This window comes from Anabrus simplex, chromosome 3, assembly GCF_040414725.1.
Source record: "Anabrus simplex isolate iqAnaSimp1 chromosome 3, ASM4041472v1, whole genome shotgun sequence".
In the NCBI taxonomy this organism is placed as follows: domain Eukaryota; kingdom Metazoa; phylum Arthropoda; class Insecta; order Orthoptera; family Tettigoniidae; genus Anabrus; species Anabrus simplex.
In genome coordinates, this window is record NC_090267.1 from 133,522,783 (window position 1) to 133,549,274 (window position 26,492).

Genomic DNA, 26,492 nt, shown 5'->3' on the forward strand with positions numbered 1-26,492 from the left:
ACAAGACAGTAGGGTTTGCTCCAATGACAAAACCAAGTTACAAATTGTAACTCTGTGTGTGTGTGTGTGTGTGTGTGTGTGTGTGTGTGTGTGTGTGTGTGTGTGTGTGTGTGTGTGTGTGTGTGTGTGTGTGCGCGCGCGCGCGCGCGCGCGCGCGCGCTGCCTAGAAGGATTGCATTCACGAAATATCTCAGGGCATAAAAGTTAATTTTAAAAGGTTTTGTGCGCTGTGAATGTTGAAATGTTACATAATGCTTTGTCATTCACTTCCTGTAGCTAGCAAGTTGTCTTATCACAGTAGGTTTTTTTTCATAAAATTTAGTACTTGGCTAACTGCTTTATATATTCCAAAACATCACCACCACAACACCATTCACATTCTTTGTGACAAAAATGCTGTTGACCAGTGATAGTTAAACTGCTGCCTGCATCTGTCACAGCCAAAACAATCAATAACACTGAAGTGCAGGCTGGTGGCTGTCTTCTGAGAGTGACATCATGCAGGAAATGGCTGCAGTTTTGGACTGCTGGTACCTCTCCCAAAATCTAAGCTAATACTACAGTATTACAGATGTCATTCTATCCTTGTCTTGGAACCATACTTTACTAGTTATGGTCTAGTTTAATCCACTTCTGTGTTATCATACAGTTTAGTTTTTTAACTGTGCCACAGCATGGTTGTGCTTCTTTGAAACAAGCTTTAAAGTGCCAAAGAAAGCATTGCTCCAGATGAAGCTGCTACCTTTTATAGGGTGGAGAGCTATGATGATGGAGGAATCTCTGGAGAACAACAACAGTTGACCCTGTTTCTTTAGCACCCTTTAGGAAGTCAAGGGGAGTCCTTACTCCCATTCTCTAACAGAAGCCCTGTAGGTTGGTTTTGTTCTGAGTGAAGTCGTGGGGGCTTATTTTGAAAATGAAATAGGTTTTTGCGTATTGGCCTTGGTTTTCTTAACTCACCAACCCCTATGTATCAAAATCTTTGAAAATGCTGCATATTAGTTAATCTGCTGTACTTCTCCACAATGGGAAAAAGTTTCCTTCTGTTTTGATTGCTCGTGCCGTTAACCTAAAGCAGACATGAGAAACATTAAACTGTTACTTACACTTATCCAATATGAAAAATACAAATGGCACATACTGTATGTGGAGATCTCAATGTAATTGCAGTTCTGCTTGGCATGCAGCTAGGGTATACAAGGTACTGCTGCTTTCTATGCGAGTGAGACAGCAAAGACAAAGCCATTATTGCAGGGAAAAAATGGCTGGCTTGGAACGAACTACTGCCTGGACAGAGAAATGTGATGAACACCCCTCTTGTTGTCCCCAAAAATGTTACCTTCGCTGCACATTAAATTGGGTCTCATCAAAAACTTCGTCAAAGCTATGGACAAAAAGCATGATTATTGGTAAAATCTGTGTTTAGAAAAGATAGACAATGAATAAAGCAGCAGGTAGCGCAATATCTTCTTTAATTTATTATCAAGCTTGTGGTAGATATAAGTTTATTTATCTTGTATTTCTGAATCAGTCCAGTGAACCAGAAGGAAGCTCGAAAACATTGTTCAAGTTGATAAAGTTTTGTTGATCAGTGCTGGATGTGCCTTGGTCATACAGTCAGTCATCATCAGTTTTTCTTCCAGCTCCAACCAGGTTAGGATGTTAATGGCACCTTTTCTTTTTTTCGACCACCATTGCTGTTCAACTGTGTTCTAATTCAGGGTCCTTTTTATTATGCTGTTTTTGGTCAAGTCCAACCATTTTAGTGTTGGTCTCCTTCTTGTTCTCATTCCTTCAGTCTTAGACTCCTTCCCTCTTCCATCCTTTTAACATGCCCAAACTATCTCAATTTATTTCTCTTCATTGTGTCAGAAAGCTTTTCTCCTCCAATTTCCTTCGTAACATCATTTTATTCTGTCCTTCCTTGTCTTATCTATCATACTTCTTAAAAATTTCACCTTGCTGGCCTGGATTTTACTCTTTTCATCTGTGTCCACGTCTCTGCTGCATGTGTCAGTATCATCAGTGTCTAAAGGCAATGCCTTGTCTATGCAACCATTCTTTCCTGTCAGCTCCTCATTTCATTTAATAATAAGAACCCTAATGGAGACTCTGCGTCAAGTCTTGAAGAAAATTTTTCCTCGGTCGTCCTCAGCCTTTCTTCCCCGTGATTTTTCCTTCCAGCAGATTGGTAAGAAAGGTATTGTCGCAGGATATGGCCAGTGAATTTAGCTCTTCTTTGTATTGTTAACATTGGTTCTCTCTTCCCTTGAATTTCTTCTAGAATGCTCTTTCGTCGCCATAAGACCTATCTGTGTCGGTGCGACGTAAAGCCCCTAGCAAAAAAAAAAAAGAATGCTCTTGTTTGTTCTCTTTTCAATCCATTTAATCCTTAGCATACGCTTCTAGACCGATATCTCAAATGCTTCCAGTCATTTCCAATCCTGATCTCTGATTGCCCAAGATTCACAGCCATACAATAGCACACTTCATACAAAAGAAATCACAAATTTCTTCCTAATTCCAAAATCTAAATTTGCACTGATTAAGAGAGTTCTCTTATTACTAAACGCCTGTTTGGCAAGTGCTATTTGCGTTTTGATCTCTTTGCTGCACCTATTGTCATTGTTGATCAGGCTTCTTAAATAAGGGACAGGACACTGGTAACTTGTTCCACTATCTTGTCAGTAAGCTTGATGTTGGTATGAATTTGTTCAGGATGTTTACTCACAACTAATATCTTGGTCTTCTTGACATTAATTTTTAAGCCTGAATCTGACAATGCTGATAATACATTCAGCATCTTAGACAACTCTTTCTCGGAGTCTGCTACAATTGCTATGTCATCTGCATATCGAATGCATTGAATATGGTGCCCATTTACATTTACTCCTTTGGTATTTGCTTTGGTATTTGCCTTCAACTTACTTATGGCTTCTTCAATGAATACATTAAAAAGGTATACTGAGAGAGAGCAGCCCTGCCTTACACCTTTCCTGATTTTTGCTGTCTGGATACTTCCTCCGATATCTACCATCGTTGCCTGTCCTTCGTTGCCTCCTGCCTTTCCAGTCCAAACCTGTAGCTTTAAGAATTTTAAACAGTTTGTCCCAACACATGTTATCGAAAGCCTTTTCAATTTCTACAAACCCTAGGTAGGTGTTCCTATTCATCTCCAACCTCCTTTCTAATATTGTTCAGAGAGCTAAGGTGGCTTATCTCGTTCCCATCCATGTCCTAAAGCCGAACTTGTTCTGATCAATTTGTAAATTTAATTTGATATTTATCCTGTTTTTTATTATTGATAGTAGTATTTTGTATGTATGAGAGAGCAGAATTATGGTTCTGTGATCGGAACATTCTACACTACTTCCCTTCTTTGGTATCATAACCATTTTGCTTTGATGAAGTCTTCTGGGATTTTGGCTTCATCATAGCATCCACATATCATGGAAAATAAAGTTCTTTCAATTTCTCTCCCATATTCTTTAGCAGTTCTCCAGGTATGTTATCTGGACGGGTAGCTTTATTTTCATGTAATTGCTGAAGTGTTGATTCATACTCCCTCCTTGTTATTGTAGGACCTTTATCATCTTCCTCTACTTCATGTTCTGGTTCAATACACCTTAGATCATTCAGCACATTTCCTCCCTCATACAGTTGTTCAAGGTATTATTTCCACCGTGCACTGATGTCATCATTATCTATTAATTTTTTGTCATTTTTATCTCTTACTACGGAGCTTTTTGCTTTAGGTTTCCGGTTTAATATTTTAACACATTGGAGATGCCGCTCATAGAAACTATGGGTGCGCTAATTCATTGCTGCTGACGGAGCTCGGAGAAACTACGGGCACTATTTCACTGTAGCCAAAAAACTGTAGCTGCCGTTTCAGCGAACTGTGACTTCACTAGGATACTGCTGAATGCTTCTATAAGCATAAAATGTTCTAGTTATGAGCATAAGTCGAGAGCTCTTCTTTCAAGGCATTGATAACACAACCACGTTCCTACATAACCTAAGGCTGCATCATAGTTGATTCTCAGCTGTGAAATGGGCAGGAAGGTACATATGGTACATGCGAACAGGAAGAGTGTGTGCTCTAGAGGCAGGCTTGTTTGTGTAATTCTTGTGAATGTTTAGCATGTCTAATTGAAGTGTACGAAATTTCGACAACGAATTTATAATGGATGTGCTTATGGTAGACACGACTTCTGAAAATGAGGATGAGGATAACAATTACACACTAAGTAAACATGATGATTCTGGCGCTTCAGGCTAGTAAATGCAGAAAATTAGCTAATTTCAAATTGGTGTGAAGTGTAACGTAGTTTTATATCGCTTCCTTGAAGTGAGTTCTGTAATACTGTTTTATACCGCTTCCTAAAAATGTGGGTGTTTCCTATGTACCTGTAGCAACTCGATGCAAACCCGTCGTCAAACAAAGAACAGTGGGAATGCAAATTCCTGGTTGTAAACAAGGATATCGGTGCAAATTGACCAATTAGGTTAGAATCTGTATTAGTGTGTTTCAGTAGATATGCCCACAAAGTCAAATTTTGAAATAACCGAATTGGCATCCATAACTGAGTCAGATTTTTTCTCGTTTGTAAAACATATTATATTCATAAATTTATATTTAAAAATTGCTGCACTACTATGATAATTAAAACTCATTTTTGTGTAGAGGAAAGTGTTATCTTTCTATGCATTCCAAAAGATGTTATCATGGCTTACCTTAGCACTGAAAAATTTTCAAAAACCATAAAAAATCCTGCGATTTCTGGAGGGTAGCACATTCAGATATGGCCATCTCCAATGTGTTAATGCTCCTGTACGCTCTGTCTGTCCTTTCTTCAACTATATCTTTTCTGATATTCTCAGTTACCTCGACCATCCACACTTTTTTCACCCTTCTACACAAAGTTGTAATTTGATTTTTGAGTTTACTATATTGTTCTTGGCTTTGTCGTATTCCCTCTCCTGTACTGATTTCTGTTCACTATTAGATCCAATATTTCTCTGGTAATCCACAGTTTTCTTGGTTCCAATCTTCTTGTTCCCAGTGTTTCATGAGCTACACCTAGCAAACCTTTTATAGTACCCCATTCCCATTTTTCATTTCCTTTTGTTAATTTATTTGTTTTTTGTACATAAACATCCATAGTTTGATGGTATTTTAACTTCACTAAATCTAAAGGTTTAGCTTTTCTGTGATCGATTCTTTTCAGTTGGATACTGCATTTAGCCTTGACTAGGTAATGGTCACTGTCAATCTCTGCTCCAGGATAGCTGTGACTTGTTTCGACTTGATTGCGATATCTTCTCTTGACAAGGATATAGTCATTTTGATAACGGGCGGTGTCAACTGGGGTTTTCCAAGTGTATCTCCTGTGTAATGGAACGTCAAATAACGTGTTTGTCACAGTTGTATTGTACTGATCACAGAAGTCTAGTAACCTCTCCCCTCGTTTGTTCCTGACACCTAGACCAAACTTCCCGATTCCATCTCGGTCTGGTTGCATTTCAACAATAGCATTGAAATCTCCCATGATTATAACATTATATGATTCCTTTGTCAGATTCCAGTATGTGTCAGTATGAGGCAGTAATAAATCTTATACATCACCTCTTTACACTTCCTTCTTAGATCGTTCTTCCAGATCAAGTTCCTCACATTATTTCCGTGCTGTATCCATTTATTGATCTCCACATCCTGTCCTGCATCAATTCACTTCCCAAGTAGGTACTTGAAGTTCTCTACATTTTCAAAGTCTTGTCCCCTAATTTTACAGTACCTTTCCCTTATCTTTTCGTTCTAGTCAACACCATTATTTTGCTTTTCTCCAAGCTTATTTTAATTCCATAATTACTAATGTTCTCAAAATGTCCAGTTGACCTTGTACTTCCTCTTCATTTCGTTCCCACACCATAGTGCCATCTGCAAACTTCACCACCTTCAGCTCCCTGCCCCATATTTTTAATTTGTCTCCTTCGCATTTTCATCCATTACCATTGTAAACAAAAAAGGCAACACTATGCTTCTCTATCTTAGTTCAGTTACTTTCTGAAACTATTCTTTCCTACATACAGGGGTATGGGCACTGTCTGAACAGTTGCTGTGCATTGCTGCACGTAATCAGTAATTTATTTTCCAAATCCTTTCTTCTTTATGACTTTCTATACCTTTGCTCTGGCGATACCATCTTATGCCTTTTCTAAAATTAGGAATATCATCATTTCTCTTCCATTTTCCCAATGCTTTTCTATCAACTGTCCTATTTTGAACAGTAAATATTACCTGGACAACATCCGATGGACTTATGATCAGTGCTCGAGGCACAATCCCTAAATTTCTTGTACAGCAGTGGGATTCTCTTGGTCTCAGCCGGACACGACTTCATGACATTGGTATCGCCACAATAAGAGGTTCAATAACCATACTCCGCTGCTGAATGGCGAAACCACGAAAAGAGCCAAAGAAATAAAAATCCAACAGCATGAAGAGGAGAATGACCACCTTGGCACACCATTCACGGAAGAACTGCGAACTGCTATCAAATGTATGAAAAATAACAAAGCTGCCGGTTTGGGTGATATAAGATCAGAGCAAATAAAATATTTTGGCCCCATGACTATCAACTGGGTTTTGAAATTGATGAACACGTGTGTTACTAGAATGTTGATTCCAAAGATCACAAAGTAAAAGTTGTGGCCTTGCTTAAACCAGGAAAAGAGCCAAATGACCCCAAAAACTTCAGACCCATATCTCTTCTCTGTCATCTTTTCAAAATTCTGGAGAGGATGATATTGAATTGTATTTCTGATTCTATCGATAGAAAGATTATAAAGGAACAGTCAGGTTTCAGACCGGGAAAGTCATGTTCTGGTCAGATACTTAATCTAACCCAGCATATTGAGGATGGATATGAAACAAATAACAGGAGTTACTTTTATTGATCTCACGGCTGCTTATGATACAGTGAATCATAAGAGAATGACAAGGAAGCTGTATTCAACAACCAGAAACTGTCGACTGACACAGTTTATTCAATGCCTGCTCCAGAACAGACTGTTTTTTGTCACTCTGAAGGACAAGAAAAACCAATGGAGATGTCAAAAGAATGGCCCCCCCCTAAAGGAAGTGTGTTGGCTCCAATAAAGAGAGAGAAGGTCCAGCTACTACTCGCACACGAAAAGCAAGGTGAAGACGTTTCTTATACTAAGGTAGGACATTATAAAATTGAAACCGTAGACTTACCAATCTCAGTACGTTATGAGGCTTATTGTGTGGTGAATTTTGGTCCATTTGGCTGTGTTTTTCTACAGATCTGTTAACACTGCATATCTTTATATTATGTTCATAAGTATACCAGTGTAAGATAGGAGTGTTCATATGGGTGAAGATAATAAGAAAGAAGCGTTCTTTACATGTGATAATAGTAATCTTGCATGTGCACGTGCTGCATAATTATCAAATTTTCATTTTGAATTTGCACAAAAACCTGATATGGTAGGGGAAAACTGACTTCAGTTCCGGAATCAGCATGCCCGAAATATAAAAGATCACTATGTAAACTTCTTGCAATGATCGGAAAGTTTGAATTTGCAGGCCAGTATAACTATTATTATTATTATTATTAATATTTAATAGATAATAGATAATAATGACTTATTATGTTACATTTCTATTATACATGGTGGTTGGAAACAACATGAACCGGGTATATGAGCTTTAGAGGGTCGGTCACACTGATAAATAATTTGAAAGAAATAATTAGATATCTTGCACTGTCATTTTATCAGCTGCTGAAGTTAGCCAATCACATCGTTTTGCTGGTCAATTCGAATGGGCTTTGTGTAGCAGTGTTGCTAAATCTGCACTGACTTAAGATCGGCTTGAGAGACATGCCGAGAAATCAGCGTCGCCACAAACACACCATTGGTTTTAGCCAGTGTCACGGTAGCGCAGTTGCTTTGGCGCGATCCTGTTAGTTCGGAGGTCTGTGTTCAAGCCCCTCCTGTGGCTAAGTTTCATTCTTCGACTGGTGCTCTCATGCTGGTCTTAACCCACGTACAGATTCAGCAACACCGCCTCGCAAAGCCCATTTGAATTCGCCCGCCAATTGATCTGATTGGCTAACTTCAGCAGCTGATAAAATGACAGCAGCGCAAGATATCGAATTATTTCTCTCAAATTATTTATCAGCATGACCAACCCTCTAATGCTCATATACCTGATTCACGTTGTTTCTGACCACCCCTTTATATTTTAAAAGATTGTATTATCCAGATCCTTGTAGTCACCTGCAACCTCTCTTCTGTCGAGAATAAATACAGGAAAATATTCTAAATTGTGGAGCATTTTTCACTCCACCTGTGTCTGCGGTTGCTGCCTTTGACTGAAATTTGCAACAGAAAGGCACCACTCCCAGAATTCATTACAGAGAGTGATTGCCGGCTGTGACAAGTATCTAGGCCAAGGTGTCCCTTAGTCGCTGTGGTGGCTCTTTATTATGGAGCCTTGATGATAAGACCAATGGGATATTGCTACAAGCCAGATATGTCCAGACCCATAGAGTGCCACTAAGAGACATCTCGTCATCACTTGGTATCATGACTGATAATTATGTAAGCCGAAAGCGGCAAAAGAGGATTGACCTGTGGGAGTCTGCAGCACGCTGCAGTTGTCTTGCCTGAAATGCTTATTATATAGTTCTATCCTGGCATTTACCTGGTGTGAAAATGGAAAACTACAAACTACAACGGCTGTTTATGGGATTTTTAATATACCCTCTCCCGAAGCTACAACACCCATACTTGACAGTCGACTCACTTGGTTAATGAAGATATGAACTCTTTCTGCATTCTGTCTCTATCATTCCAGTTAAGTGTTTTTTTTTTTAATTGCTACTTTGTCACAAAAGTGAATGTCTTATTAAATGTTGCAGCTGCTGAACTGCTGCGAGAGGCTGAGCATTTGATTGATCAGAAAATTCATCCTCAAATCATCGTTGCTGGTTGGCGTCGGGCAACTCAGGTTGCTCGGAGTGCCCTTGATGCAGCAGCTCTTGATCACAGGTGAGCAAACCAATTTTGTTAGTTGTAGGGGTTCTATTCTTTTTGTTACTATAACTATTTCAACTATATGTCATCCAGTTCCATGGCTAGCGTGCTGCCCAGCCTTTAGTTCAAGGGGTCATGGGTTTGATTCCGGGCCGGGTTTGATATTTTAATCTTAATTCTGATGGCTTGAGCACTGGGTGTTTGTCATCTTCAACATTTGAATTTATCATCTTCTTAGATGTGCAGGAATCTTATAAGGAGTTGGCTCCAAAGACCTGCACCACATTATTTTTTTTATTAACAACTATATATCCATAGTTCTAGTACTGTGTTGTAGTAATTTTGTGAAGTTACACTTTCTTGTTGGTCATTGTTACTATTCAACCTATTGTAAATAACTACCCCTTCATTTTACTTTACAACTTTTTACAGTTGGACAATATTCACAGAGTCTGTACCTCCCCTTGTGTTCTCAACCAGGGAGTATAAATTGGTGACCACCGGGCCTCTAGCTGTGTCTGACATTGCTTGTGCCTGCTCCTCTTTTTCATGTTTCCTATTCGGCCTTTTTTCGTCAGATCTTTTCTTCGTCCTATTCTGAGTATATTACAGGATCTTACTATGCAGCAACAATGTCCAAACCACAGCAAGATGCCGCACTGACAGTCATCACTGGCCACTAAAATGTGTGCTGTATGTGCATGCTGCTCATTGTCAATTAACTTGATATAAAAATCCCATGGCACTACAGCCGTGATGGGCCTAGGCCTACCAAATGATTGCTAGTCAATCCGAAGGCCTGCACTACAGCAACACTGTACTAAAACAAATATTCATATAGGAACTGCTTTGCCAAAATAATCGTATTAACACTTCATTTATCAGTCTCTTATATTAACATTACATCATCCTACTCAGCTACTGACCTGAGGTTACCACGGCTACATGTTTAAGTTTAATTTTCATGCCCTTTGGGGCCCTTTCATTCTTTTTGTCAAAAACTTTATTCTTCCATTTTCTGTTCTGACTAGCATTAAGAAGGGATGGTCATCTATTTGTATTTCCACTTAAAACAATCACTACCGTTAGATAAACAGGCTCCACTGGTTATCAGGCTCCTTTGACTTAGATTATCTATCCTCAATTGCTCCACAACATTTTGAGAAAGGCTGTGCAACGCACCCCATACGTGTTAAACACATACGTCGGATAATTCAAGGCCAGGATCGCAACTGGGAAAGGCGATTGACTCAGCCCTGAACTGGAAACGGTTTTAATCATCAACCAATAAAGGATATGACTCAAACACACTACCAATGAAATGCCAATAAAATTTAAGTAAGGGTTTATTATAAATTAAAATAAGATGAAAACAAACAAGAAAATTGAAGCTAGTGATTAAAAAGGGGAATGAATTTCAACGTGAACATACCTTCTTCAGTGGTTATTACAACATCGTTGTAGTAGCTCAACATTTTTACACTCAAAGAATAATCAGGAAAATTGTGGCAAGTTCCATGTCTTAAATTCAGCCATATTACATTATCACCAATATTGTTACTATTAACACGGCCTAACTTGGTCGTTCTTTTTTCATTTTCAACGTAGGAATGTGTACATCTCATTCTCGACTCAACAATAGACATGGCTCAATCATTCCCACATGCGTCATGGAGTACAAAACCGAGAAGAAAACTAAAAGAATGAAGGTATCAGCATGGCACAGAAACCAACATCTCTGAACCACAGCAACAAAGATAAAATCAAAGAGAATCCCAGGCATGCGCATAACTAAAACTACGAAAGGTAAACATGGCGGCCCCTTGGGCAAATAAAAGCCCAAGGTGGGGACATGCAAAAAATAAACAAACTTGTACCAAGAATAAACATGAGGTACAGAAACAAGATTAAAAATAAAAATTGAGCTGGCTGATATATCAACTTTTCGCCCCTCCTCACACATCAACACACATCCCAGCATTCACACACACGCCGGTAACAACCAACAATATGAGCAGCCGCTCCACTTATAAAGTCGAAATTAATTCATGCACCGTGACTCACCTGGTCACTAATCAGGCCTCGTGTAAATCAAGTAGCAGCATGCACCACACAAATACTTTAACAACGAGATCATAGGAATCCCGTACACAAACTCATTACCACAGGCGCTCCGTACAACGTGAATGAAGTTCAAGTCGAGGCGGGGGGCATTCGTACAATAGCTGGTGAAATATCATAGCACGCAGTGCACATTCATAGAACAAGATCGAGACCCAGTTACCAACACTTCATAATCACAACACATCAACACGCACACATTCGTTCATACAGCAGAGCTGAAGGGTATATATCAATCAGCTATGGTTAAAACTGAAGAATATCGGGACAAAATCGTAATATGAAAGTTAAAACAAATTTTGCACTTACCTGCAATATTAAAAGGTCAAGACAATAAGTAGGATGCAAATTTGACCTGGTATTTAAATAAGTTAAAAAGCCATTTAAAGCATAGGAAGGCTACTTCTATCGGCAAGGGCTCCATGGTTATAGCATCACAAAATAATCAAGGCAAAGAAGTGCAAATAAGAGATAACACTCTCGTCTCGTAAAAGCAACGACCTCCAGTCTTTACAAACGAGGGTGCTGCCCTCTTTAGTACATCGGCAGAAGTACTTAAGTGATTTGAATTGAGGCCGTAAGATTTCATTTACCTATAAGAAACATCATACTTATGAGCGTGCCATTTGAGTGTGGCACAGCTGTCTGCATAATATACAGTAAAACCTTGTTAATTTGAAATTTGTGTAGTGTATATTATTATGCAGTGTCTGTACTCCATGTTAGAAGCAGCGTATTACAGCTCACCTTTCTGAATAACATTCAAGCTTGAAATTTTCTTCACCAAACAAAAACAAAAAATAATTCATGCAGTAATTTTTTATTAAGTAGTTGGGTAAAACTTTCTTGTATTTTTACTTGGAGGTTTCTTCTTTGCCATTGGGGTTAAGTTTATTTTGATCTTAACAATGTAGTGGTCTGACCCTGAGTCTACTCCCCTTAGCAGTTTGATATTGTGGATTTCTTGATGAAGATATTTATCCATGCAGACATGGTCAGCTGCCATTCACCTTTTCTGAAGTCAGGATGTTTTTTAGGTTTTTAATTTGAGCGGTTTCCTTTTAAAGCATATTGATTTTGTGAGAATGTTGTGGTTCCTGCAAATTTCAATCAATATGGAAAGAGGAGAAAATACCAACTGGCTGGAAGAAGGGGTTGATATTGAAGTTACCGGAAAAAGGGGATACAATAAACTGCAACAACTGGAGGGATATTACCTTGCTCTCCATTCCAAGCAAAGTGCTGTCTCGAGTCATCCTGAATCGCATAAAGGATTCAGTAGAAAGCTTGATTGTTCAACTTACGTTCATTGTTTTAGATATACCAGTAATTCTACCCTGGGGCTAATAGCTTAACACTCGTATGTGATATGGATTGTCATAATGGGGTATATATACGATTTTTCACGATTTTACGCTAAGCTTTTAACATTCAGAGACCGAACATTACTGGCTACTGGCCATGGGTATGTATTGCAAGGCGCAAGTATACTTGCACGACCGTAGGTCGGTAATGTCTTTGAGATTGAGCCAGAGGTACTCCTGAAGCCTGTGGTAATGTGGTGGGGAGGGCCCACGAAAAATAAGCGGTGGTTGGTACGCGTGGATGTTGACAGGATGGAAGGAATACCTTTGGTTGTAGGGCTGTTTTGTCATATGTATATAAAAAAAAACCATCACTGATATATGTGTTTGACTGTACAGTTGAAGGTGGGCCGTAAAACTACCTCTGTCCACAATCTGTATCCATTTATACAGGTGAAAAGTTGTATGTTGCCAAACGGCGACAGTATGCAGGAGAGGGATATGGATTATTACAACATGGGAAGGATCTATCGACACCAAATCACTAGAAGAATTGACCACCAAATTAAAATCGATACAAGAATTATTTCCAGTGAATCCCAGGAAGAAACACGAATGGTGGAATGAAGAATGCGACCAGGCAATAGTGAGAAGACACCAAGCTTGGATAAACCATCAAACCCAAAAGTCAGAAGAATCAAATTTCAAACTAATAAAACAATGAGCAAACGAAACATAAACATCTTAAAAACTCTCCAGAAAAAGCCATTGCAAGATTATTACAAAACTTTCGGCAGATATCTTCAAAAATATGAACCCGCAACATTAATGCTGCGAGATAAATCAGGAATGTTAGCTCATGGTAACCAAGAAAATGCAGAGGTGCTCACAGAGACATTCAACAAACTTCTAAATTGCAATTACCCACTAGCAACATTTCAGGTAAACATTGTCACATCCATTTTAACTGCCTTTGATCTAATAAAGTCTCCAACCATCAACGAAGTGGAGCTTGCAATTAAAGAACTAAAAAATTACAAGGCAAGTGATGAAGACCTAGTCTTTGCAGAAATCTGGAAAAACACTGGAAAACCTGTGATAATAAATCTCCATCAACTTCTAGTAGAAATGTGGATCGCGGAGAAAATTCTGGAGCACTGGACCCCAGTAATAAACTATCCATTATTTTAAAAAAGAGATAAAACCAACCCAAATAATTACAGGGGAATATCCCACTGGACTACACATACATTTTCTCTCGCATAATTTACAAGATCAAAAACACACTGGAACCACAACTTGGAGAATACCGAGGAGGATTTTGCACATACAGAAGCTGCCCAGACCAAGTTCTCAGCCTGAAACTGATAATGAAATATTACAAGTGCAGAAATAAACAGCTCTTTATCTCATTCGTATATTTCCGAAAAGTATATAATGGTATCCATAGTCCCACTCTAAAAAATTCTCAGATCATATGGTCTTCATCCCAAATTAATAAAAATCATCAAACTAATGGTAACAAACATGAACTCCAGAGTAAAGTTCAGAGGAGAAGTGTCAAAAAGCTTTTACAGTGGAACCTCAATTCACCGTTTTTGGAGGGACCCTGAAATAAACATACATTACAGGAAAATGGAAAATCTGGGAACGAATTAAAACCATCAACAATTTGGCTAAACATTACAATAATGAAATAAGTATAATTATAATCTTACAGACACTCCTAAACCAAACTAAGCCCTAATGGACCTTGGCCTACCAAGCGACCATTGCTCAGCCTGAAAGCCTGCAGATTACAAGGTGACGGACGCATGGTCAGTGTGATGAATCCTCTCGACCGCTATTCCTGGCTCTCTAGACTCGGCTTGCCATCTTACCGTTAGATAGCTCCTTAATTAAATGTAATCACTAGAGTTCGTGGTTTGTAGCTTTTAAAAATAAGAGATTTTGCATTTTGTAGCATCTATATTTCTCAAATTTAGCGTTTTGTAGCAAATTGGTTAAAAGTAGGCATAATTTGCGAAATTGTACACACAGCAGTTGGGAGTAAAATCATACTGTTCAATCACACATTGCTCGTCATGCAGTTTTGAATACTATGGAAAATAAGACAAACATCTCTCACAACATAAAATATGAAGGTAGAGCGTTTAGCACGACCAGGGATTGTACCAAGTAAACAAGAATAATAGATACCACATCACTTACCGTGCAATCCCAATCAGAAGGTCGTCGCAATTTGTAGAAGCAACAGAGCCAAGAGGCCAGGCGAATCAATTAAACAAGTTAAATTAGCTAAATGGCTGGAATAATAACTACTGAATAAATTTGAAAGAAAAAAAAACTTTAATTAACAAAATCTTTTAAAGAAAAATACCAACCTCTCCAACTACAATTTAAATTTCACAGTAATTCGCCCCCCCCAAAAAAAATTAAATATTGCAACTGGATCAATTAAAAGGGAAAATCAACTGAACATTAAACCTTCAAGGTCGAGGCATTAATTAAAGAGAATCAAATGACAATTAAAATCTAGAAATTCACAGTTACAGTCTTGAAGATGAAAACTCCTCCAATGACAATCTCGGTTATAGCCTACCAACCCATATTACTTCAGTAATCCTCAAGAAATAATCCAAATGAAGGTACATGATCCACAAGAAAGATTAAATAAGAGAACATTACACCAGTGACCGAAACTTAAATCACTTGAATATCACCAAACAGCAGCAGGTCCACCACTAGGCGGCAAAATCAAGACCATCACAGCACACGGTTCTAGCCGTCAATAATCATCAGATCCTCGGTTGTCACATGCAACAGGACAACGCTCACCCACGTGTGCATTCTATAACATCGTACAGTAACAAAACACAGTCACCATAATTCAAAATGGCTACACCAGTACCGAGTAAACCACAGAAAAGCTTTCATCTTAACAATATTCCAACATTACCTAACACCCTCGAATAGGTTTGAAAAATTTAGTAATAAAATAATAATTATTATTATTATTAAAAGGGAAATAAGAAACATGGATTAAGTTGCACCGATACTACATACATATTTACCTTAGTGAGGAGCTCCTCAAATATAAAATCCTGCTTCATGCGCATGAAACTTTAAGTAACAGAACCAAAAGTTAAAAATTAATATCATAGTTACCATCGAAATTTGAAACCCCAAACGTAGATTGAATCTTACAAGCTCATAACAAGACCAGTTGGAAAAGTCCTTCTCTTTAAATGCTCAAAACAAATGTCCGAAACATCAAATATTCCATTTCTCACATATCATAGCCATAAATTTTCTCCATGTCTTCAAACGTCATTAATAGTAGTTTCATCGGTGAGATCAACCCAGTTCAGAAGTACAAATGAATCTACTTACGAGGTCGGATTGTAGAAGACAAGGAACAAACCAAACTTCGAGCCTAACGCTCAGGTGGAAATCCATTAACCCGGATCGGAATTCACCAACATCTTCTTTTCTTGAGCAATTAATTTGTCGTTAAACCACAACCAAGAGCTTAGCTTCAGAGCGTCTCTTCAATTCAGTCCCAAAAATCAAAAAACAAAAAAAACGCTCAGACATGCATTGTCCAGCACGGTCCCTTGCCAGGTAAACTTAACTTCTCGGAGCCAGATCGCAGCACACACTAGCCACCTCGTGTTTCTATAACCAAGTCCACCGCAAGATGGCTCCCCATGCGCAAATCAGAGCAAGGACCATGGTATCTCGAACTCTTTTTTTTTTTTTTTTGCTAGGGGCTTTACGTCGCGCCGACACAGATAGGTCTTATGGCGACGATGGGATAGGAAAGGCCTAGGAGTTGGAAGGAAGCGGCCGTGGCCTTAAGGTACAGCCCCAGCATTTGCCTGGTGTGAAAATGGGAAACCACGGAAAACCATTTTCAGGGCTGCCAATAGTGGGATTCGAACCTACTATCTCCCGGATGCAAGCTCACAGCCGCGCGCCTCTACGCGCACGGCCAACTCGCCCGGTGTCTCGAACTCTTAATTCGTGGACACGCACACCATAATATTAAAACATAAATGGAATCCAAAATATATAGTACTAAGGTAATGGAGTAATTCAAACTCCATTACACATCAACATAAGAATGCAAGAAGTACTAAAACACACACATACGAATATGCATTATTAAAAAAACACAATTATAAAGTGAAAAATATTATTCTGAACGTATTAATTTATTACAGTGTAACAGACCTACAAGGAAGAGGAATTTCAAGGGTTATTGAAGTACAACTTGCCAATTGTTTGGATGGTGTCATCCTTCACTCGAGATCGCCTATCAGTTACAATCATGTTGTACTTGCTGTAAACCTCTCTACATCAACACTGTTCGTAGGGGTCCAAATACACTGCAGTGCTGCCAAGGGAAAGGACAGAAACTTTAACCCAAGTGCCATCAACGTTTGAAGAGCGTCAGTGTTTTTTTAAATGTTCAGCAGCATCTGTTGGTGATATGCCTTGCAGCCTTCGACGAACTGTCAACAGCGACACTTCCAAAAAATGGCAACCTATGCTTCAAAGACACAAGTGATTTGGGTTCCAGAGCACTGTCTTGCCCTGCAACTGCAGGAATGATTCCGTAAATTGCACACTTCGTTGGAAAACACTTTAGTATCACCGACGCTCATGTGCTTCGAGAGCTTAGTTATGCAATTAAGCACACACTGCTTAAATTGCACCTTAATTTCCTCTTTCTTCATATTGTTTCTGTAAGTCTCCAGCAGGTCACTTGTTTCCAATGGAAACCATCCGTCACCACACCTCTTCAATTCTCCACAAATAGTGAAAAGATCATCCCACGACTTATGAGCATATGGGTAGGACAATCCCTCCAGTACTTCGAGTGCTGCATTAAATTTCACAGATATCTGTGAAACAAAGCTGCCCCCCCCCCCGGTGTAGGGGCAGCGTGCCTGCCTTTTACCTGGAGGCCCCGGGTTCGATTCCCGGCCAGGCCAGGGATTTTTACCTGCATCTGAGGACTGGTTCGAGGTCCACTCAGCCTACGTGATTACAATTGAGGAGCTATCTGACGGTGAGATGGCAGCCCCAGTCTAGAAAGCCAAGAATAACAGCCGAGAGGATCCGTCGTGCGGACCGCACAACACCTCGTAATCTGCAGGCCTTCGTGCTGAGCAGCGGTCACTTGGTAGGCCATGGCCTTTCGGGGCTGTTGTGCCATGGGGGGGTATCTGTGAAACAAACTTTATCTGAACTTTCAGCAAGGGAAGCATATCCTGATATCCAAGACTGAATGGCCACTGCTACACTATATGGGGAATTGTCATCAAGAGAGCTAAAAAATTCTACCAGGCATGTGAAGTACTTATGATACTGTATTGAGCGAAACCAAAAGTTCCATTGGGTGATGACAGGAGCTGGGAACAACAGTGCATTCAAATCAGGGAAATTATCTTGCAAAAAATTTAGATAGGAGTTCTTCAAATTCCCACAGTGGAGAAAAGCCATCTTAAGTTTTGAAACCAAACTATTCAACTGTGAGAGTTCCTTGAGAATAACATCCCCCTCAAGATGCAAGTTATGTGCAAAGCTCTGGAAGTGAAGAAGATGGTCTCCAATTGTCATCTGTAATGCCTGGAAACATGTACCCATGTATCTGGCAGGGTCTGACAGTAAACCCAGCACGTTTTCATAATCAGTATTATAGTCTTTGAGAGCATCAATGATGGCTCGGCTGCATATTGTCCCGTTGGCAGCACCCAAAAATGAACAGATTGCCAAATACACTCAATGCAGCATTCACCTCTCCCCTTGCTGAATCTCCGCAACGTGGATCATAATCTCTGCTAAGGGTACTTACCTTGGGGCAGGTCTCCTGATCCTGGGACGTACCTGTGGGGCCAGTAAAATTTTGTTAAACTTGTTAATGATAATAATAGTAATTAAGTGTAGAGGTAAGAGCAAATACTTACACTTAGTGTGGTCCTGGCCTAGCGAATCACTGAACGAGTTTTGAAGCTTTTCCCTATAAACTTCCATTTATGTACATGAAAACAAGCGATTATTTTACATCCTAGATGGTCTATTAAATTGTAACATTTTAAAATAACGTCCATCCAAGTTTGTTTGGTTTTTGGTCGAAAATTTGAATGACCTAACCTAAAATTCCACGTGAAGTCGTCATATTAGGAAACGTGCATCCACATGGGCTTTGGTCGAAAGCTTAAAGAGACCTAACCTAAAATTCAAGAAGGCCGTATAGCAATCGTAACACCTCAAAACAATCCATGTGGTTCTTTTTTTGGTTGTGGGGAGGACGAGCGTTACGGGCTAATTTATGAATATTTCACACTCAAGATTGCGTAAATGTATATTAAACACTAATATAAATAACGTCCAGAAATATCTGAATTCGCCACTTACTTTTTCAAGATAGTCTGTGACAGCAGGATGGTCCAGCTTGTGGATGGGGATATTAGCCTGCAGGCACATCTTCACAGCATCCTCAATGAACGTTTGTTTCTCGCTGTTTGCTCGTTTTGCCTTTTCTATCCATTTCTGCTATTGTGGCTTGCCGCTTGATGCCACGCTGTTCACTTGCTGGTTGGGAAAAAATCACTCCTTTAGTAGAACATGGTTTCTGCTCTTGCAGTGTTTATCCAAAACATCTTCCATTCAAGTTGCAAAGTCGGCACATCAATATATCTGTATCGCTTACATAAAAATGTTGATATAGATGTTGATTCCCATTTGTCCCGAATGAGTAAATATATAATACCAATATAAATGTTTGTCATTGGACATTATAAATTTTCCAGCTAACTCATTCCTGGTTGCCAGCGTTTCGCCCTTGTGTTCTAGGTTGGGCTCATCAGTTGGTACCTAGCACAGCTACCAAGACGCTGGCTAGTGCCAAGCAGGCATCAATTTTTTGTAAAGAGACAAAGTCTCTCATAGTGCATTGGCACTGCCAATGGCTCCAAGTAGTCTACACAGTGGCCTCCACGGTATGCACTAGCGTCTTGGTAGGTGTGCTAGGTAGCAACTGATGAGCCCAACCTAGCACACGAGGGCGAAACGCTGGCAACTAGGAATGAGTTAGCTGGAAAATTTATAATGTCCAGTGACGGACCATATATATTGGTATTACATAAAAATGTTCCGATTTGTGACTCTCGGCACGCTGTTTGATGGTCACTTCGCTTCTAGCCATGGCTACCAGAGAATAAATCGCTACCGTACTGTAAAACAGTACTACTACTACTAAACACCTATGGCAAGAATAACTGACTATGATCGAGGATCAACACAAAGTGAATGAATGTGTGTACTTGAAAGTGTATTAAGCTGTTTGATTGGTTGTTCTTTGCACTGCTCTTTGGCTGTTGAAAGATATTCCACACATTGAAAGATTTAATGCGCGGTGATAATTCCTTCCCCTGAAATAAATATCTATTTTATTTTGCATAAAACCGAGAATTTCACATTTATTTTGCATAAATTGTATAATTATGCATTTTAAACCAATTTTGCATTCTATCGCTAATTCAAAATTGCTAAAAACCACCCATAGAGATCATATAAGATGAAGGCACATACACTAACAAAGTTTCAACATATTTTGCATTTATCACAAATGCTAAAAACCACAAACTCTAGGCCTCTTAAAACAAGCATCATCATCAATCTAATTAAATAAAGTACATCCGATGAAAAAAGTGCCCGACATGTTTTCTTATTATTATCTTCCATTGTGTTTTGGTCACCTGTATGCTGTTTATAGTAAGTTTCTAGAAGTCCTTTACTGCATAAATTAGACCTACATCAACTTTTTAAAGATTATGTTGAAACCAAGAATATGGTTTGGAATGTACCTACAGTTTTTGAATACATTCTATTTAATCCTGCCTGTCACTTGTCACTAGCAAATTTGAAAGAGAAAAATACAATCAAAACTCCAAAAATTTGGGTTTATTCAGGACCTTTAGGTCAGCCTGAAAGTACGTTGAGATACTTGCTGCACAAGTCAGTACAAGTTGGAAGTGATGCAAACTTTTTACATATTACTATTAATAATAATAATGCTATTTGCTTTAGGTCCCACTAACTACTTTTTCGGTCTTTGGAGACGCTAAGGTGCCGGAATTTAGCCCCGCAGGAGTTCTTTTTACGTGCCAGTAAATCTACCGACACTTGGCTGACGTATTTGAGCACTTTCAAATACCACCGGACTGAGCCAGGATAGAACCTGCCAAGTTGGAGTCAGAATGCCAGGGCCTCAACCGTCTGAGCCACTCAGCCCGGCATTTTTTACATATTAAGCTGCACATACAAAATGACTGACTTTTATATGGACACTAGGTGATGTACCCGTGCTTCGTTACGGAATTCTACATTGGATACAGAATTCTAGGTTAAGTAGTGTACACGTTGTGGGTAAGATTGTATAAAATTGCATCGCTCTTATTGTTACCCCACAAACACGACGGGAAAGTCCCCATACCCCTTTTCGCACGTGAAGATGGGTTAAGGGAATTTTCTCGCCTAATATCAGTCACAATCAAGTTGGGCAACTTTCATTGTAATGGCAGACACACACCACTTGCCTTTTTACAAACTCCCAGCTGAAATCAACAGGTCATTACAATGACATCAGTAGAAATGTTGTGATTGAAATCATTCTTATCATATGAAATGCTTGATCAAATGTAAAACCTCACATTTTCTCGCTTTTAGTACTACGCTGCCGATCTAACAGTCCAAAGTTCCAGAGCTGGAATGACCAGGCCACAGACAGCCGTGAACACTCCTCTGCCATTATTCCGTTAAGTATGGACACTGCTCATTCTAATAAACACTTCAGAGTAGCGATCGAATAGCTGGAATAATATGACGAGCCAGTATGTTATGTACCAGTATTATCAAAACATTTTATGAACCAGAAGAATGGCATGCTAAAGAAAGTTACCTAATTCCCACCAATATTCAGGCAGGCTGTTATACTTGGTAAGCAGAAGTAATCCCACCTATCGGAGATGAGTGGTAGCTGAAGACACAAAGCATATCACAACAAACAATGGTTAATGTAATGTTATTGTTGAACAATTTTATGAGCTTCTGTATTATACACCTTCACATTTAGTTTTCTTCAGACTCTGTGATGTCAAGGTATAAAGTGACTCGTCCTTTCGTTCATAACTCCCTCTTGTCTTATTGTTCAAGCGATCATTCCTTCACGTTTTTTTCTCATTTTTATAATCATCTTCGCAATTTTCCTTGTTGATATGGACCGATGACCATGCATTTTTACACCTTAAGACAATCCTGACAAAATCTATCACCAGTTAACATGACTGAACAATATTTCCATGTCAGCAGTGCTCGGCGTTGGTATGGACTAAGCAGCAAAAATCTAAATTAATCTAAATTCATGAATTCCCTTATAGTCATTCCCTGTGAGTGGGGACGGTAGAATAACACCCATGGTATCCCCTGCCTGTCATAAGAGGCAACTAAAACGGGCCCCCTTGCCTCTGAACTTGGGAGAGTGAGTTGGTGACCACGGGGCCATTAGCGGAGTCCTTGTTCCACTTGCTTGTACCAGGCTCCTCACTTTCACCTATCCTATCCGACCTCGCTTGTTCAACACTTGTTCTTTCCTGACCCCAACAGTATTACGTATGGAAGCCTAGGGATCCTTTCATTTTCATGCCCTTCGTGGCCCTTGTTTTTCTTAGGCCAATACCTTAATTTTTCAAAGTGTCGGACGCCTTCCATTTTTTCTTTCTGATAAGTGTTATAAAGAGGATAGTTGCCAAGTTGTACTTTCTCTTAAAACAATAATCACCACCACCACCACTCTTTATCATAGTCGGTACGGTAAAACTGAATAAGACATAAATGATCGGAAATGGTATTCTCTATGACTTTTGTTACATAGTACAACCTTAAACAAATTGCAGAAGACCTAGCTCCAATTAAACCACGTAAAAAACACCAATGGTGGAACAGTGAATGTGATGAAACATTGGAGAAAAGACATCAGGCATGGCTATTACATCAGTCCCAAAAGACAGAAATATCCTATCAAAAGCTAGTAAAACAGAGAAAAGAAACTACCCAAGTCTTAAGAATAAAAAGACAACATCATAAGGACACCCTGCAGTTAATTGAAGAACAGTTCAGTAAAACTAAATCAAGGGACTACTACAAAACCTTCAGAAAGCAGCTCCAAAAATATGAACCCCCGACCCTACTGATAAAGGATGAAGATGGTAAGCTGGCCCATAACAATAAAGACAATGCAGAAATTCTGGCTAAACATTTCAACAAGCTTTTAAATTGTGAGGAACCTACAGAACTCCTTCATTTGGACACCAACACCCCGATAAAAACATCACCAGAAAACATCAATCCCCCCACAATAAAGGAAGTCTACCAAGCTCTGAATAAATTAAAAAACTACAAAGCGCCAGGAGAAGATCAGACCTTTGCGGAAATCTGGAAATATGCAGGAACCTCAGCAAAAGTTGCCCTCCATCAACAACTTGTCTCTATCTGGATTAAAGAAGAACTACCAGAACACTGGACAACAGCCTTCATTCATCCTCTGCACAAAAAAGGGGACAAAACCGACCCTAATAACTACAGGGGAATCTCGCTCCTAGACATAACATACAAAATATTTTCAATAATCATCCTTAATAGGCAGGCCCCGATTTACAAATGGGCGGACTGGGCATTTGCCCAGGGCGCCAGTTTTTGAGGGGCGGCGGCCGGCGGATCGAGTAATTATGGCCTGCGTGAATTACGTCTTAAATTCATTACACTCAAATTACTTTTACTTTCCACAAATTATTTCAATTCTTTTATTAGTCTATATAAATCATTTTAAACTATTCTAACTTTAAAACCGGAATTTAATCTATATATTTAAATTTTATGAAGAAAAATTAATAACTGCAAACAATAAGAAAGGTATTATTTAACTCGTGCGGGTGCTGGGTGGGCAGTTGTAATTGGTAGCTTCGCAACCCTGTTAGTCCAGACAGCCCTGTCTGTCATTGGTTCGTGACGGTTCGTGTGCGTATTATTGTTTACATCCGCTCACCATCAACCTGATAACCTCACCTAGCCAACTCATTGTCTTGTGTAATTCTTACATGTTTTTCAGTATTTATCCAAGAGTAAAAAGTTAAAGAGGTGCTGAATACATAAAAAAACAAAAATAAAACAAACGCGCTGCTAAAAAGCAGAGTGACGAACTTGAACTACTTAAAGTGCCTAATTCATCTTCTATCGATGATCCTGCTACTTGGAATGTCAAGTTAAATTCATTAGTTGAGAATATTATTAAACATCATCCAAAACAAAAACGTAAGGGTGGACTTTTCGAAATCTCTGCGAACTTACAATGATGGTAAAAGAACAGTGTCTCAAAACATTTTTAAGAGTACTCTTCTGAATTGAGACGTTGTTTTAAGAGATTTGTTATTGTATTCACAGTCAACTGGGAAAGTATTATGTATGGAAAAAATTTTTTTTTTTTCACAAACTTTTATGTAAATTAACTGATTAATGTTTATAGCTAAGAACAATGTATTTAAAATAAGTGTGCGAAGTTTCATTATTCTAACTCAAGTAGTGTTAGTTGCATAGCGTTTCCTTTGATATTGTTGTAAAACTCATAATCTTGAAAACTTTAATTTTTAAACACTTATTTTTTCATAGGGACAGAAAAACGAGCAGATTGGTGGGGGAGGGGGGCGTCTAAATATTGTTTGCCCAGGGCGCTAACTACTTGAAATCGGGGCCTGTTAATAGGATAAGTTTACAACTTGAGAAAGAACTAGGAGAATATCAAGGAGGTTTCAGACCCTGGAGGAGCTGTCCTGATCAGATCATGAGTCTTAAGTTGATAATGGACTATAACAGGAGAAGAAACAGAGATATGGTGATAACATTTGTAGATTTCAAGAAAGCTTATGATTGCATCCATTGAGAATCTCTGTTTAAAATTTTAAGACACCTTGGACTACACTCCAAATTAATAAACATGATAAAATTGACTCTCACCAATACCACGTCAAAAGTGAAGTTTAGGGGTGAAACATCAGAGACATTTGAAATTAAAACTGGACTACGGCAGGGAGATGGGCTCTCACCACTATTATTTAACTGTGCTCTAGAAATGGTAATGAGGGAATGGTTTAGAAAATGTCCCCCAAAATAAAGATTGGCCGAAAAATCAAAACAAATTGCCTGGGTTTTGCTGACGATTTAGCAGTACTAGCAGTGGACATAAAAGAAGCAAAAACCCAGATAATAGAACTTCAAAACATTGCAAATAAAATTGGCCTCAAAATATCATTTGAAAAAACAGAAATTATGCCCCAAAAACCAACACAGCTAAAAGAAGTCACCATAAATGGTAATAAAATCAAAATAGTAACTCAGTTTAAATATCTTGGAGAAGTAATAACACATAACTTAAATGAAAAAATCTCAATCCAAGTAAGAACAAATAGATTAGCTAAAGCACAAAAATTAACATTGGATATCTACAAAAAGAAATGTCTATCAATAAATACAAAAATAAAACACTACAACACAGTTATAAAACCGGAAGCTACATATGCAGCAGAAACACTCTTTTACCTGAATAAACAATCAGACTGACAGACTTCAGAAAATTGAAAGGAGGATTGGAAGAATCTGTATCAACAAATAATATCAGAAAGATGGACAGTGGCGGTTAATACCTAACAAAGTCGTGTACAAAGAGCTAGAACCCATTACAGATACTACGCGTAAGAGGAGACTGGGATTCTTTGGACATATCATGAGGATGCAGGACTCGAGACTTCTGAAACAACTAGTACAACACAATCTCGTCTCAAAAAATACCACAACAGGATGTAAATGGATCAGAGAAGTAAGAGAGGATCTGAAGGAAATAGGCCTTACAACAGAAGACACCAAAAATAAGATAAAATTGAATACAAAACTCAAGAATACAAACCTCCGCTTTACCCTTACACAAAACAAACCAACAACACGCACATTTTCAACTGAGGAAAGGGCACGAAGATCGGAGCGTCTGAAGAAGTACTGGGAGGACCGCAAAGCCCGAACAATCCCTTCAAAGAGACCTGAACGACGGACTGACTAAAGTGATCCTATGTGGTCATAAAAGAAGAAGAAGAAGTACTTATCAATAAGACCAATAACATAGGTATTTAAAAATTAAATTTTAGGCGCTTTCCCCTAAACTACCATATCATTCACGGTGAGTAAAATTATTTTATAGCGTAGGATGAAGTTCCTTATTCCCTTTTACCCATTTTCTCGTGGCTCTGCGTTGATATGGACTTAGCAACAAAAATTCAAATTCATGAATATCTCTGTTATCATTGCTGGTACGGTAACTGATCGGAAACTTAATTCTCTATAAAAAAATTTTATGCAGTATTTATTGATAGAACCATTAACAACATAAATTATTTGAGAATTAAATTTTAGGCTTTCCCCTAAACTACCATATCACTCGGTATGAATAAAATTACGCATAGCCTAGATTGTCGTGGCTCATTCCCTAACTTTACATCCTGATTTTCATTAAATTATCTTCAGCTATTTTCTCTTGATGCACGTACATACAGAACACAGACAGAACATACAGTACATCTATATATATATAAAATAAGAGTTTTGTCTGTACATTGCTCAGAATTTGAAAAGAATGGTATTTCTGTATCGGTCATGTCCACAGTAACAAGGAAATGCACTTTTTACTTTTCCGTAATTTCTGTCTGTGTGTATGTATGTACACGCATCACGAGAAAACTGTTGAAGAGAATTTCATGAAAATCGGTATGTAAAGTCGGGGGATGAGCCACTACAATCTAGGCTATAAATCATTTTATTCACTCTGACTGAAATGGTAGTTTAGAGGAAGGCCTAAAATTAAATTCTCAAATATTTATATTATTAGTGGTC

At 38.7% G+C, this 26,492-nt stretch overlaps 1 protein-coding gene across 1 annotated transcript in view; it reads left to right on the forward strand.

Moving 5' to 3' along the window:
* The window catches only part of CCT2 (chaperonin containing TCP1 subunit 2), a 181,603-nt gene that overhangs the window by 47,685 nt on the left and 107,426 nt on the right, over positions 1-26,492 (forward strand). Inside the window, exon 3 of the mRNA XM_067142714.2 lies at positions 8,952-9,081. Coding sequence (XP_066998815.1) covers positions 8,952-9,081 — 130 coding nt within the window. The remainder of the gene's footprint in view (positions 1-8,951; positions 9,082-26,492) is intronic.